This window comes from Pleuronectes platessa, chromosome 22 (genome assembly GCF_947347685.1).
Source record: "Pleuronectes platessa chromosome 22, fPlePla1.1, whole genome shotgun sequence".
NCBI lineage: Eukaryota > Metazoa > Chordata > Actinopteri > Pleuronectiformes > Pleuronectidae > Pleuronectes > Pleuronectes platessa.
This window is the reverse complement of record NC_070647.1, coordinates 4,639,222-4,652,835: the sequence shown is the minus strand read 5'-3', so window position 1 is coordinate 4,652,835 and position 13,614 is coordinate 4,639,222. Positions and strand designations below refer to the sequence as shown.

Genomic DNA, 13,614 nt, shown 5'->3' with positions numbered 1-13,614 from the left:
TTATATGCAGCTTTATTTCCATTGCATTGTATGTTTGGATTTACCAGCATCCCTAACCTGCTAGCCAGGGGAGTGGGAGGGAGGGTGTGGACCAGAGACATTTATATAGATAAGTTCTAAATGTAATTTGTCAGTTGTACAAACGGCTCAAATTAAAGAGTTATTAGGAGTTTTTTTTTATTTGATGTGCTTTTCTGTCTTTCGCACACATGGGGGCGAAATAGCTCCACAGCATTCTGATTAATTTGCGTTGAGGCTGTTTTTAGTTTTGGATTTGATGTCAAAACATCTACTTGTGGAGTACTAGGTGTTTAAAGTTGTAAATACCAGCCTCAGTTAAGAGCATTTAATGGTGCCTCACAGAAAAACCTCCTGTTTACTCTGTCTGTTCCCCAAGAAGCATCAACAACACAAGTCAAGATTATTACAAAAAAGCATATACACGGTTATGATGTGTATTAAGCATCATTCATATTTAGTTTGATAAGTAGTTACAGGTGTAGAAACCGATTTTGTGACTGAGGCCAAAGTCTGTGCTTGGTAAGGGGCCATACAAATAAACTTTCAGAAATTAGTAATAGGATATATAGAGGGTTAGATTAGATACAAAAATCTAGGATTTCTCTAAATCAGGGGCAACAATTTTCACCAGGGGCGGGAATATATATCATCCATACACAATTCCGGATTCAGTAAGCCACACAACTCTTGAACATATTGTGAAAAGTGTCCCTTGTTAAAGCACACATATATATACTACTATATATAAACATTATAGATATTGCATTCAAAGCTCATTATGACACTAACAAGTACAAAACTCAATTCACTTGATAAACACTGCCATTATATTATTTATTAATAGATTATATATTATAGATTAATTAGCTGTTCATTCTCTTTTTATTATTAGAATATTTATCATCTTGTAGCTGCGTCACCGATCATGAAGTGAGGGGGGCTAACATGACTGTTAACTTAGTCATGTGTAAACCGGTAAACAACACAGTAAACAACACAATACATGAACAACTATGCTGCTGTGTTTGTATGTCTAGTCCGATATTGTGGGATGTGACGGAGGTGAACGGAAACGGTGAGGGGTCGAGACCATATAAGGACATGAGCGGGTCCCCTTTCACCCCACCCGCACATAGACATTATTGCTGGTCGACGTCCCCCTGCTCAAATGTTCCGACGTCACACCGTCATCACCTCATCACCGTTCCGACACCTCCCGGTCGCCGCCGCCGCTTCTCTGCTGCTGCTGCTTCTCTCCGGTGAGTCTCTGTCGCGTTTATCGGTTAACAGGGAACAGTTCTGCATATGAACGGTAACATGGCGCCCGTAGTTAACCGTGTCCTCTGACGGGCGACGTACAGAACAATCGGCAACAAGGATTCACACGAATGTTCGATAACGAGCCAGTTATTGTTAATTTTAGACTCTTGAGTTTGGACAGCTCGGTCAAACATGGCGGCGGCGGCCGCGGGCTCCTAATAACTCCGTGTTGTAACTGACACTTCGGAGTGGAGCTCAGGAGACATGACATGTTGTGACAACGTTAACTGACAGAGTCAAGTACGTCTTTACTAACAGGGGCCAGACTCTACATGACGTATTCAGTGTTTTCTTATGACGTCAGAGAACCAGTTGTATTCCCTGATGGTTGGAACCATTGCATCAACTCATTGAAGAATTATAAACAAGTTACGTTTTAACCTCATCTCGGTTTTAAATTTGACTGTATTTTAAAGATTAAATTATGACTTTTCTTTGGTAATTTTCACATCCTTAAATGGATTCCACAGTGTTTCTATGTGAATACAAATAATATACAACTATATACAACAAAACTATCCAAATGTACGACCAACTTTTCAGTGAAGATGGAACTGTCTCCCCCTCTTTCTACCTTGATCAGTTTTTGACAAATGTACATTTTTATCTGTGTTGAGCACATATCTACAATGTTTGCAAAGTTTGTCAATGAAGGTGTTTTCCGATGGTGGATCTCAGAATAGAGGCGCTTGGCAGCTGTGGCTCTCACCGCAGCTTTATTTCACCACCGAGGTGACGGCATTGTGTTACAGAGCTGCTGCTGGAATCAGCCCATAGCCCCGGTGGCTGTGACGCTCGGAGCACAAAGACAAGTGGACAAAAAAACACAACAGCGAATTTCAAAAAGACTGCAGCAGATAAATGCAACAAAACATGAGGGCAAATAACGTCATGAAACAACAAATAATTCAATTCAACATGTAAAAAGAATGATAAATCATGAAAAACAAAGGCAAACAACATCACACAATGGCACGCAAATCATGCAACATGCATAAAACAATGGCGAACAAGTCAGAAAACAGCAGCAGATAGGAAAAGACAACCACAACTTACAAAATGGCCAGCAACATAGGAATGGCAATTAATTCACCCCATGTAGTCTCAAACTAAACAACAAATCGCTAAACAGATTGGCCCTTAGGACAACACGTCACAAACACTACGACCCAGAGGAACGCACAGCAGCAAGTAGGAGCTTTTTGCCCCTCACAAGTATGTTTACAGTGCCACTTTAAGTCCTGCCCTTGCAGAGGAACAAACCGTTGGAGTCATTGTTTTACTTATGGTGCATACGAGCTACAAAACCATTTCAGGAATTCTTACACTGTTGTCTGTCACATTTGTGTGAAGCAAAAGAGCAGAGCACTGTGAGTGGAGCGGGAGCTGTGGCAGAATCATTTACATTGTTACGAATCTGTCTGATTGACCTGTGACCTCTGAGCTATAGGCAGCAGAGCCTAAGACTGAGAGAGAACTGAATCTGAGTTGAGCGAGCAAAGGTTCACAGCTTCGTGGAAGTGGCTGCGTTCTCAGTAGATTTTATTTTGCGGGCCACTTGTTCATCCTCTAAACAGTTTACTCACATTTATTGTCATAGTGTTTTCTAGCTTGTTACAGCGTCAAATCCTATCTCTGAGTAAAGCCAGACAGGAGAGAGTGTAGAGGACAGTTTTCCTGCAGGTGAATACTGCCACACTGCTGGAAACGTTACCATATAAGGGCACCTTCGTTCAGCTTTTATCAGAGCTCGTCTCAGAGGGAATTTTTCCTCTTCGGATTTTTTTTCTTTTTTTTCCTTCCTGATTGAATGTTCCCTCTGGTGACGTGCAACGGCTGATCCGGAGACATTAAATAGAATCCAACCACCGCTGGGATGAGGGGATGTTTAATGGTGTAATGAAATATATTAAAAAGGGCAGTCTCTGTCTGTCTCTCTGTCTCTCTTCAGTATGACTGTGTGTCATGGCCGTCCTCCTCAGACGTGGGCTCTCGGTGGCCCTGCTTCGTGCTGTCAGCGGCTCAGTGTGCCGCCCTGCGCTGCGTGCTGCTCCTCTAGGTAGAGTAACTTCCTAGCTTTACTATGTCGAGCTTTGACAGGGCAATGAAGGCTGACGTGCTAATTGAAGGAACACAGTTTTTTTTAATGTTGTAATCCATCCATTGTGAGACTTGTATCACCCAACATATCATATCAGTTATTCACTTACAAGCTCCAAACTGTCTCTGGAGGCTACGTCTGGAGCTTCATATCAGGGTTGTAGTGGACAGAATTGGAAAGTTGTGGAGGAATAATAGACGGGGCTCAGTGGGACATCGGGGGTGCTCATGTGCTGATGATGGATCAGAACATACACTGTATGTAAAGATGGATGACATGACTCCTCCCCAAATTGAAGCAAAAGTGTCTCAAATGCCGACCGGTGGGTGGCAGCGGTACAGGTCATAAATCCCACCTCCTCCATGTTAGTGGATGGGACATGGCTCAGTGACGTGTCATTTTGTGTGGTTCTTGTCACAGTGGTGTGCGTTTTTAATGATCATTATTGTGCTGTCACTTTTACTGGAAATAAAAACATTCATTTGAAAGTGTGGTTGTTTCAAAATCGACAGTCTAGAAGCGTAGAGAAGTAGACCGTCTGAAGTAGTTTGTCTCCTGATCCAGCGGAGGGCGATCACTGTCAGCTCAACCAATTGCCTGCCCTCTTGAGGTATTAGTAAAATAAGTCAGCGTGTTAAAACTGCAAATATAATGTGAATGGTCTTAATTTGGGATTTGTCCAATAAAGACACAAGGGATATTCGTATTTGTTTGTCGGTTTGTTTGTTTCTCTGTTAGTCAGCAGGTCTATGCACAGAACTACTGGACACATTACCAATAATCTAAATGGAAGGATGTGGTTTGGGTCAGGAAAGAACCCATTCAATTTTGTTGCAGATCTGGTTCAGGCATTTTTTTCTTCACTTACTTTAACATTACAAAATAGGATGTTTTTTTTAAGCATTTTCCTTGATTTCTCAGGGAATACATAATGGATTTTGAAGAAAAGGCGTCTGTGTTTAGGGGACTAATATTTAGGGTTTTAGGATTATCAGCCTCTTGTCCGCTAACGGTATCGCAGTGTATTGTACACAAACCAAATGGACAGCAGTTTCCACATTTCTAGATGGAAGTAGAAAGTAGGGATGCACCGATATGGAAATTCTTGACCGATACCGATATTTAAAATAACAATCTGGCCGATAGCCGATACCGATATTTGTTTATTTTCTTTTTGTTGTTATTCATTCACCCTTTTGTGCCAGAAAAATAATTAAATCATTATTTAAAAAGCACTATTCATCACTCTTATCTTTTAATGAGCATAAATTGAATCAGATTTATGAAACAATCTCTGATTTAAGTAAACTTTATTTAACAGAGACCTATTAGGCCCATTTTACCGCAAGTTGAAATGGTTCCTTGGGATCTTAATGAAATGTCTGTAACATATTTTGGTCAAAATACCACAAGGATAATTTGAAACAGCACCTTTTTATCCTGTCTAAAACAGTCCTGTTAAAGTATCATTATAGAGAACGCTCTTCTCATTGATTTACGGTAGCAGTATTGCCCGTTTATTAGATGTGTTACGGCTTCTGTGTGTATAACGTATGTTGTCAATTCCCTTGTTACCTGTGCATGAGACGGATGAATAGAGCCGGTGCACATGAGAATAAAGTACTTAAACAGACGCTACGCTCATACTTTTTACACCAAGTTACACTGCGTGAGTCAAGATAACTTAACAAGCCCTCCTCAGTTTTACCTGTTTTTAGTGTCGGGCCGAAATCACATCGCGTCAACACCCACCGTGGCCCTTCGCGATGCTTGTTTTAATTAAACAGTCGGATTCCCCTGGTCCGCACCAGTTCTCAGTCAGCTGCTAGGCGCCAGCCGGAGGGTTCCCCCAGCGGCCGCCGTAGCTGAGGTGATCCGCGAGAAGGGCCCGACACGCGTCCAGAGTGGCCGCCGCCGACCGCGTACCCAGTCCCCTCCCCGCCTTCCGCGCCGGCGCCGTGAGGTGCCACCGGATGAGGACCTCCCGGTGCCGCACACTGAGCCTCCGGCGGCGCGGAGAGGAGGGCGACTGCTCCCCCAACCAAGGCACGTGCCCAGCGGTTTTACCACAAATATGAACATCTGCCAATGATATCGGTGAAAGTCAAGTTTATTACCGATAAGCCGATATCAGTAAACGAGGCGATTATCGGCCGCTACCGATGTTCGGCCGATAAATCGGTGCATCCCTAGTAGAAAGACATTTGGTTTTGAAACATCATGAAAGACTTTGAGATCAAGAGGTATTCCCCCAAAGGGCAATAAAGTTAAAAAGAATGCAGCAGTAGGATTCAAATACGCATAGCTGCAGTGTACAAAATATATCTTTTCTTTAATATAATATAATATAATAATATGAACACTGGATGTCTTTTGAAACAAATGGTTTTATTGGAATGTTGTGTTGTCTGGTCAGCAAGATAGATAAGGAACGTATTTCCATAAATCTTGAAAAAAATGAAATAAACTTTTTAAAAGTTCATAGGGACGTCATTGTCTGAAAGTACAGTCCCCCGTGCAGCACAGGGCGTTGATGTGTTTTGTTTTTCTAGGTGTGTGTGTGTGTGTGTCAGTGTTAAACATGCCCGTTAACCAGTCTCCTTCAAACTCTGTGTCACCAGTGGGACTCTCCAAACAGATGCCGACGACCATTGCTCCCATTCCACATCTTGTCTCTAATCCTGTGTTGTCGTGTGTTATTTCTCCCTCTGTCTGCTCCCCCTCCATCCAGCCCAGTCCTCGGTGTAGTCCTGCTGAGGGGCATTTGTTTCTAGTGGTGGGTGGCGAGCCTCTGTCCAGCAGCCATGTCGGGCTTCAATCTGCTGCATCTAATAACCAAGAGTCAGCCTGTAACTCTGAGGCCCTGCAGTCTTCCCTCAGGTCCACTGACTGGGTGCTGTGTGCCTGCTGTGCTCTGCCTCTCTAAAGCCTTAACACCTGGCTGGTGTGTCTGCATGTCTTTACTGTCCCCGTCTGTGTGCGTTTACATTGACCTAAGCTGCTTTCAGCTATTTACTTCCATTTGATTCGGAACAGCTCCTTTTGTTTGCACTGAATGAAGTTTCAGCGCTCCAAACTGGACCTAACCTGAACAGGGCTGGTTACTGGACCTCAGTGCCTTTTTAAATAGATTTGAACTTGTAGCAGTGAGTATCAACAACTTCCAGGTACCGCAGTTAATAGTTCTGAATGCTTTCTGAGTTTCTTAATCTTGGTCACTCCTTGTTTTATCAGATATAAACTTGTTTCAAAGTCTAATTTTGCCCAGATTTATTTTACACAGATGAATTTTGGCCTGGAAGGTGCTTCTCCATCTCAAAATAGGAAAAGGGCCTCCGACACCTCTGGATGAAAAGTTAACATTACTTTACTTTAAGAATAGGCAGTTCTGTGCTGCCCCCTGCTGGACTACACTGAAAAGCAGTACACCAATTTGATTACTGTTGAGCGATTTGATTTTAATATGTAGCATGAACAAGAATGAAACGATTCATTCAGGGCAGGATTCTTAATCATAGTCTTGCCAGCAAATGTATTTCATTCAATCATGATATATATACAAACACACATAACAGAGTTTCTGTGATGTGTTTTTAGTTGAGGATTTAAAAAATGTATATTTAGATAAAGGACAATTATAAAGGTTTCTTTTAGAACTTAGCACAAATCCCTCACAAGTTACAGATAACCATTTTGTGATCCCTGTACTATCTTGGATGTTTTGGCTCTCATTTAGAATTTGACATCATTTTTCCACACTTTTCCCTCAGGTCTTATAGAATTGTCCAAATAGGGGCACACCCATTCTTGTCATTTTAGAAATAGTTTTGTCTAACACCTTAGCCAACAGTTTCCTCAACATGTCTGACACAAACCGGGCACTATTATTGAGGTTATGGTCTTGTTTCATGAAACAAAACTACTGTAAGAAATTGGGAACACTGTTTAAAAAATAAACACCCCTGTTTGAAGTCAAAGCTGACGTCTGTGTGTGGCTGCAAAATAAACAACTAACCCCCCACCTCAGAGGTTAATGATAATCCAGACGTTTAGGAAGAGTCGAGCTAAACATCCATCCCACAAACAGAACATGCTGTGTTTACATCAGGGCTCTCCCTTCTTCAGTTGGCTGAAACATCACATTACTCACTGTTGACTCGTTGACTCAGACACAAACAGTAGTGCCCTTAATGGTTTAAATAGCCACACTGAACCTTTATCCAACGGTCCATGTATCAGCTCTTCTCACTTGTGAAATTTCAAAATGCTAACACAATAACTATTCACTGCTTGGCTTTTGTGTGTGTGGTTCTGTTCACTATATGTACACTGAAAGGTTTTGTCACAGGTTCCTTTTGAGTTTTGGATTAAATCAAGCAGTTTTTGGCCGGCCTGTTTTGTTTCCATCTTGTGTCTCAGAGCGACGTCAGGAGAGAGGAAGACGTAACGTTTTGTTTGGCATCAACCTAAGGAATAGTGTTGTGACGTGCAGCTCTTCTTTGTCTTGCCGCTGTCATCAGCAGACTTGTAGTGTAAATATGTGTTGTCGTCCCTGCCTCCCCCCCTCAGGAGCGTGTAGGACCAAGAAGACATGGACAGCGAGCTTCTCTCAGGAGGAGCTGAAGAAACGTCTCACTCCCAAGCAGTTCCATGTGACTCAGGAAAGAGGAACTGAGAGGTGAGGGGAACCGCTGCATGACTCTTAACTGCTGTGCCTCTAGTATTACTCAAAATTGTGTATGTACACACCATGTCTGTGTGTATATGTATGTCTATATCTGTACATTTAAATGATGATGTGTGCATTCTGTTAATAAACAGTATTTAGTAATTAGTACATCATGCTTTGGTCTGACTGATGGAGCTTTCTTTCACCAGTGCGTTCACTGGTGAATTCACAGATCATAAAGATGAAGGCACCTACACGTGTGTTGTCTGTGGAAATCAGCTGTTCAGGTAAGTGCTGCATTGTCTCCCTGATATGACCGTCTCCTGTAGGACCATCTCACCTTCTAGTGAATCAGACGGGGGGGGGGGGAATTAAAAAATAATCCTTTGCCTTAGTCTTCCACTACAATGTAAAACCGCTTTTATTTGTTACGCATGGATTTAACATGATTACTGTTTCCTTTTATAGCTCAAAGACTAAATTTGACTCTGGATCAGGTAAGTTAACTCACTGTTGACCTTATTGTCCATTTTCTCTCCTGCTCTTCTGTCATTACAAGCTGCTCCTATTTCTCCTGGAGCTGGTCTCAGTTTTGAATGTGCAGTATAAAAATGCTGGTGTTTGCTGATAATTGTCCTTTTAATAATTGATCAGTGGCTTTTCAGTATCATGTGATTTGAATGTTTCAACCTTATTAAGCAGATAATATGCATGCTACTAAAGTAATGGCTATAAGCATTGAATATGCAGTGAGTGGTGGACCAGGTACATGTAATAGTCAGTCAGCAGCAGCAGCATGGAGCAATGCGGATGCATGAAACATCACCATCAACTTAAAGAGTTGAATCATTCCTGAATGAGTTGAATCTGACCCACTCTAGTTTTTAAAAGTTGTAGATGCACGTATTTACACCAGGAACAGTTTATTGGATGAAGTTTAAATGCATTACATGGTGCTGACATCATTTCTCCAGCCCTGTCCATGTTCCCTGATGTAAAATCAAACACTGACCCGCATCAATTCCCATCGGCGTGTCATGGCACCTGTGTACTGACACGTTTCCTTCCTGCCACCATGGGTTCAGGTTGGCCATCCTTCTTTGACCTGGTGAAGGAGGAGTCTGTGACTGTGACCGATGATTTTTCCTATGGGATGCACAGAGTGGAGACCACCTGCAACCAGGTACAGTATAAACACTGCTATTTAATTCTTTACCTCAAAGACGTCAGATGAAGATATCCAATGCAGCAGCTCGCCTGTAGCATTTCACAGGCAAATAACAAAATACAAAACAAATTAAATACATTTAACAAGATGTCACTCAGTCCAGCGCATAACTCTGCAAAGGCCCAACAGTTCCCTTATGAAAACACATTACACTTTATTTAGATCTGCACCAAATTGTGCACACCTTCTGTCTGGTGACTGTTCTTTCTGAAAAGGTCATTTTCAGACCGACATGAGGCCTGCCTTCAAAAACTCATTGATTTCGCTGATGCCACTGTGTCAACAAAGCGGTGGTGCCGAGGCAGTGTATTCAGGCAAAAAAACAAAGCGGGTAAACCAGCAAAAAGTTGTAATGGATCCAACTTTGACACAAAGCCGTCCAGCAACAGTGTTTTGGCAAATTAAACACATGCAAGTGCACATTCCTGTGAGAACACAAACACAAAGCCCGGCTGACCAGTGATGTACCAGCTCATATTGCTCATAAGCTTTATTTCATTTATGGTTTTTGTTTATTTTTACTTTAAAATTGCACTGACAGATTGCAGACGATTATTTTGGCACGTAATCACATGACACAATTGCTAGTTACTGCAAATAACAGCTAAGCTGTTGGTGCCACCTAAAATCTTCATTAACTTGAATGATGAATGTCCAAAAATTAGCTTTGATTGGCCCCTAAAGTGCCCCTGTCCTGTCAGTAGTCTTAGAAAAAACGAACCAATAAAACATACAACAATTTATTATTTTTATTTCTGAAGCTGTTTTGAAGATGTTTATTCAATGATTCTTGGCTCAAAGATATTACTGATCTGGAATTTCTTATGGATATAAATGGCCCCTCTGTGTAAATTGTGGCCCCTTTATGGCCCCTGATTTGGAAAAATCCTAGATCCCCATCAGAACAAGTCTACAATCGAACACATCAAACTTTCCATTGATGTGTTTCAGTGTGGCGCTCATCTGGGACACCTGTTTGATGATGGACCAAGACCCACAGGGAAGCGCTACTGCATAAACTCAGCCTCACTGGCCTTCCAGCCCAAAGACACGGCATCCTCCACCCCCACCCCTGCGGCCGAGGGCGGAGCTGCCAGCAGCTCAGCGAGCGATGGGAAGACGGAGCTCTGAAGGACATGCCGGCCTTCTGACTGTGTGTAGGAGTCCAAAAGTTCCTGTAGCATTGAAATACTTCACAAAGTACAGACAGAGTGAGGTGATGTTGTGGCAGAGACAAGCAAAGTCCTCTATTTCTAGACACAGACCAAATGCACCAAATAATCTGTCACATGGGAAAGTGCATGTTTCCTAAACAGCCATAAAACTGCAACACACGCACACACTGCATTAATTGGTTGCCTTAAAATAATCATTTGGTATTTGTCAAACTGGGTTTTGCAAACTTTTCTCCGTTGTCGTCATGAGGGGAGCAGGAGGAGGTTGTGTTACTGCCACAGGACCTTCACCCATGTTTCAGTGACGACTTCCTGTGTTTCCATTTGGTATGAGCTTCTGCTTCCTGCCCCATGTAACAGTGTCCTGACTGAATTATGCATTTCCCCCAGAAAAACATCAACATTGACAAATAACAAAATTCCTCCCTTTACATATCCAGTTCTGGGTTTTAGCATCTGCTCTGCCAGTTTATATATGGGTGAAGTGTTGTGTTCTAGACAAACAAACAAATTTGTATACACAATAAATATATATTACTATATTAAAGTGTTGTTTGATACTGAGAGGTTAATTTAACGATATCACCTATGCAAGTGCTAGCGTCAGCAGTGACCGAAGGAATCTTATTGTGGAAAATAATGTAGTGCGGCCTCCAGGTCACTTCCTGTATTTGTTCCTTCTTTAGTCCTTTGCTTTAGGAAATATTTTCAGCTTGTATTAAAACAGTTAATGGATGAATAAAATATCTTGAAGCACCATGTGACTTTTCTTTCTATTTTTCAATACATGTATTCATGAAACAATCTCAGCTTAATGTCTACTTACTAGTTTCTGTGGAGCTTCAGTGAATGGATTGACACAGTATGAGATAAATGTGGGATCATAGTCGTGACTGCAGTGAAAGAATCCTCAACCAAGAATAGGCTTAGTTTTTGTATCTGTAAGATGTTTAGGGCCATGTAAAAAAACACAATTGGGGTAAAAAGGATGGAAATGAAAATTAATCTCAGACTTAGGCCTTTTCTCTGATTTAAGATTTCCTAAATGTGCAGATGGCCCCTACCCTCTTCCCAATATATATTTTGTTGTAAGGTGTTTACATTTATTTCCTTTTATGTGTCATATGGCATGAGCTATGGAAGCTTTCAGGGTTATGGTTAGTTGGTGTAATATTGATAGATAAAATAGCATTTTTAACCGATAGTTTGGCTTAAATGGCTTTAAATTAAGTTTGATTGGTTTAGTGACCATTTTCTTAAAGTGGGGAGGTGGGGAGTGTGATGAATGCTTTCTGCATGAACATCAGTTTATACTTAATTTCTACTGTCGCAAACTTGCTAGTGCAAAGTTTGTAGCTTCTGTAATTCATTATTTAATTATCAACATCTTGATTTTATGAGAGACAACCTCTCCTGAAACCACCAGCAGCAGATGACTGGTGATTCCTCAATAAGTAGAGAGCCTGAGGTTCCTGGCTGACCACTGCGATTGTGCTGCCAGCCCAGAAGAGGTCCTCAGAGATGTGGTTTAGCAGGAATTTAAAGCTGGGGGTCTTTCCACACCGTCCCTGCTGATAAGGAGAAGGCCTGTATCCTCAGAAAGGGCAAAGTAAAATGACGCAAAGAACACTAAGGTCAGGGAGGAAGCTAATCACATGGCTGAGTGATTGGAACACAGGAATAGGATAAATAGGGGAGAGGAAGAAGGAAGGAAGAAAGGAAAGAAGGACGGAGTGTAAGACGGACAGAAATGAGGGTACGAGGGTGTGACAGTAAGACGGAAGGAAACGGAGACAAAAGCAGGATGTGCAAATGACAGTTGGGTCGGAAAACCGCAAAGGAAAAGAACAAGAGTATAGCAGGAAGAAATAAAGACTGACCCACATATGGAGGCTTTAGTTAAATCTGTAGATTCTTGAAACAAGAGTAAAATCTTTAGTTTTAATAAAAGCGCAATCAAAAGAGGAATAACATTTGAGATGGTTAGGAAAAAATACTGTGTAAGACCCAAAATTCAAACCCAAGACTCATAGAATCAAAAAGCAGAAGCAGTAAAAACTGAGGTTATTTTCAAATCAAATCAAATTTGATTCATAAAGCCCATAATCTCGAATCAACAGAAGAATCACAACATGTGACGTACGTTTATATTAAGGTATTATTGGTGCAAAACAACTGATCACCTGCTCTATGGGATTTGCACTCGTAGAATTCATTTGTACTAGTAGGAAAGTGTGTGTGTGTGTGTGTATCAAATATTGTGCAAAACAAATTCACACACCAGCGCTTATAGAGAGTATTTCAAAATGAAAAACAAACACAGACTGAGCAGAAATCTAACCCAGTGAAAGATTGTCTTAAGTTTCTGTTCTTTCTCCATAAACGTGACCTTAGGCGCTTACAGCTCCCTTCACTCTGGATTACCTCACTAGCGCCCCCTACACAACCCTGTGAGAGTGGCAGTTCCCCCCTGCACCAGAATCTCTCAGCCTCGGTTGGCGTCTGAGGTAGATCCAACTAAAGCACTCTGACGAAGGTGAGCAGGGAAACGTGGTGGTCTGGGTTAATAAACCACACGTCACAAGTCTCTTTGGACTTATTTCGACACCAGACCGCCATCTTCCCCTCAACTTAACTGAGAGCGTCTAAACGTAACCTTTAACATCTTTATAATACAAGTGGATGTAGAATCCAGAATTAATCCATATGGCAAAAAGAGCTTCTGTCCCTCTCAACAACACAGAAGATATCGCTAGGTCCTCCACAGCTTCCTCAACTATCTGAGTGAAGACCTGAGAACACTGATAACATGTCTCTGACTTTGAAGCAGCGTATTGATAATGTCTGTCTGGGCTGGTGAGTGTTACTACTGTTTGGGTTGTGACCTCGTTGACTCCAAGAAGTCTGCTCTCACATTCCTCACATTCCCCACAGACCCAGACCCATACTACCACCCCCCCCCCCCCCCCCCCCCCCCCCCCCCACACCCCCACACACACTTTCCAGAGAGGTAGAGCTGGACACACACACACACACATAACCTGGGTGGTATAGAAGATGTTTTCAGCTCAGCTGCTCTGTAAAGAACAGGTAGCATGTT

The 13,614-nt window shown here is 42.0% G+C and overlaps 1 protein-coding gene across 3 annotated transcripts; it reads left to right on the top strand.

Moving 5' to 3' along the window:
• Positions 1-1,119: 1,119 nt before the first annotated feature.
• Positions 1,120-11,271, top strand: msrb3 (methionine sulfoxide reductase B3). Of its 3 annotated transcripts, none has more exons than XM_053415159.1 (6): positions 1,120-1,280; positions 8,012-8,120; positions 8,321-8,398; positions 8,580-8,608; positions 9,197-9,294; positions 10,291-11,271. In XM_053415159.1, exons 1-6 carry the CDS (start codon positions 1,190-1,192, stop codon positions 10,468-10,470), a joined length of 585 nt encoding a protein of 194 aa, XP_053271134.1. In that variant the 5' UTR covers positions 1,120-1,189; the 3' UTR covers positions 10,471-11,271. The 3 variants fall into 3 exon arrangements, with proteins under 3 accessions (XP_053271134.1, XP_053271133.1, XP_053271135.1); XM_053415158.1 differs by lacking the exon at positions 1,120-1,280 and adding an exon at positions 3,279-3,400; XM_053415160.1 differs by lacking the exon at positions 1,120-1,280 and adding an exon at positions 6,174-6,322.
• The last annotated feature ends 2,343 nt before the right edge of the window (positions 11,272-13,614 follow it).

Excerpts from the sequence above, each read along its gene's own strand:
- msrb3 (XM_053415158.1), top strand. The coding sequence starts at position 3,307 with ATGGCCGTCCTCCTCAGACGTGGGCTCTCGGTGGCCCTGCTTCGTGCT. Across the intron at positions 8,121-8,320 it reads CAGGAAAGAGGAACTGAGAG|TGCGTTCACTGGTGAATTCA; the intron begins GTGAGGGGAACC and ends TTCTTTCACCAG. Across the intron at positions 8,609-9,196 it reads TAAATTTGACTCTGGATCAG|GTTGGCCATCCTTCTTTGAC; the intron begins GTAAGTTAACTC and ends CCATGGGTTCAG.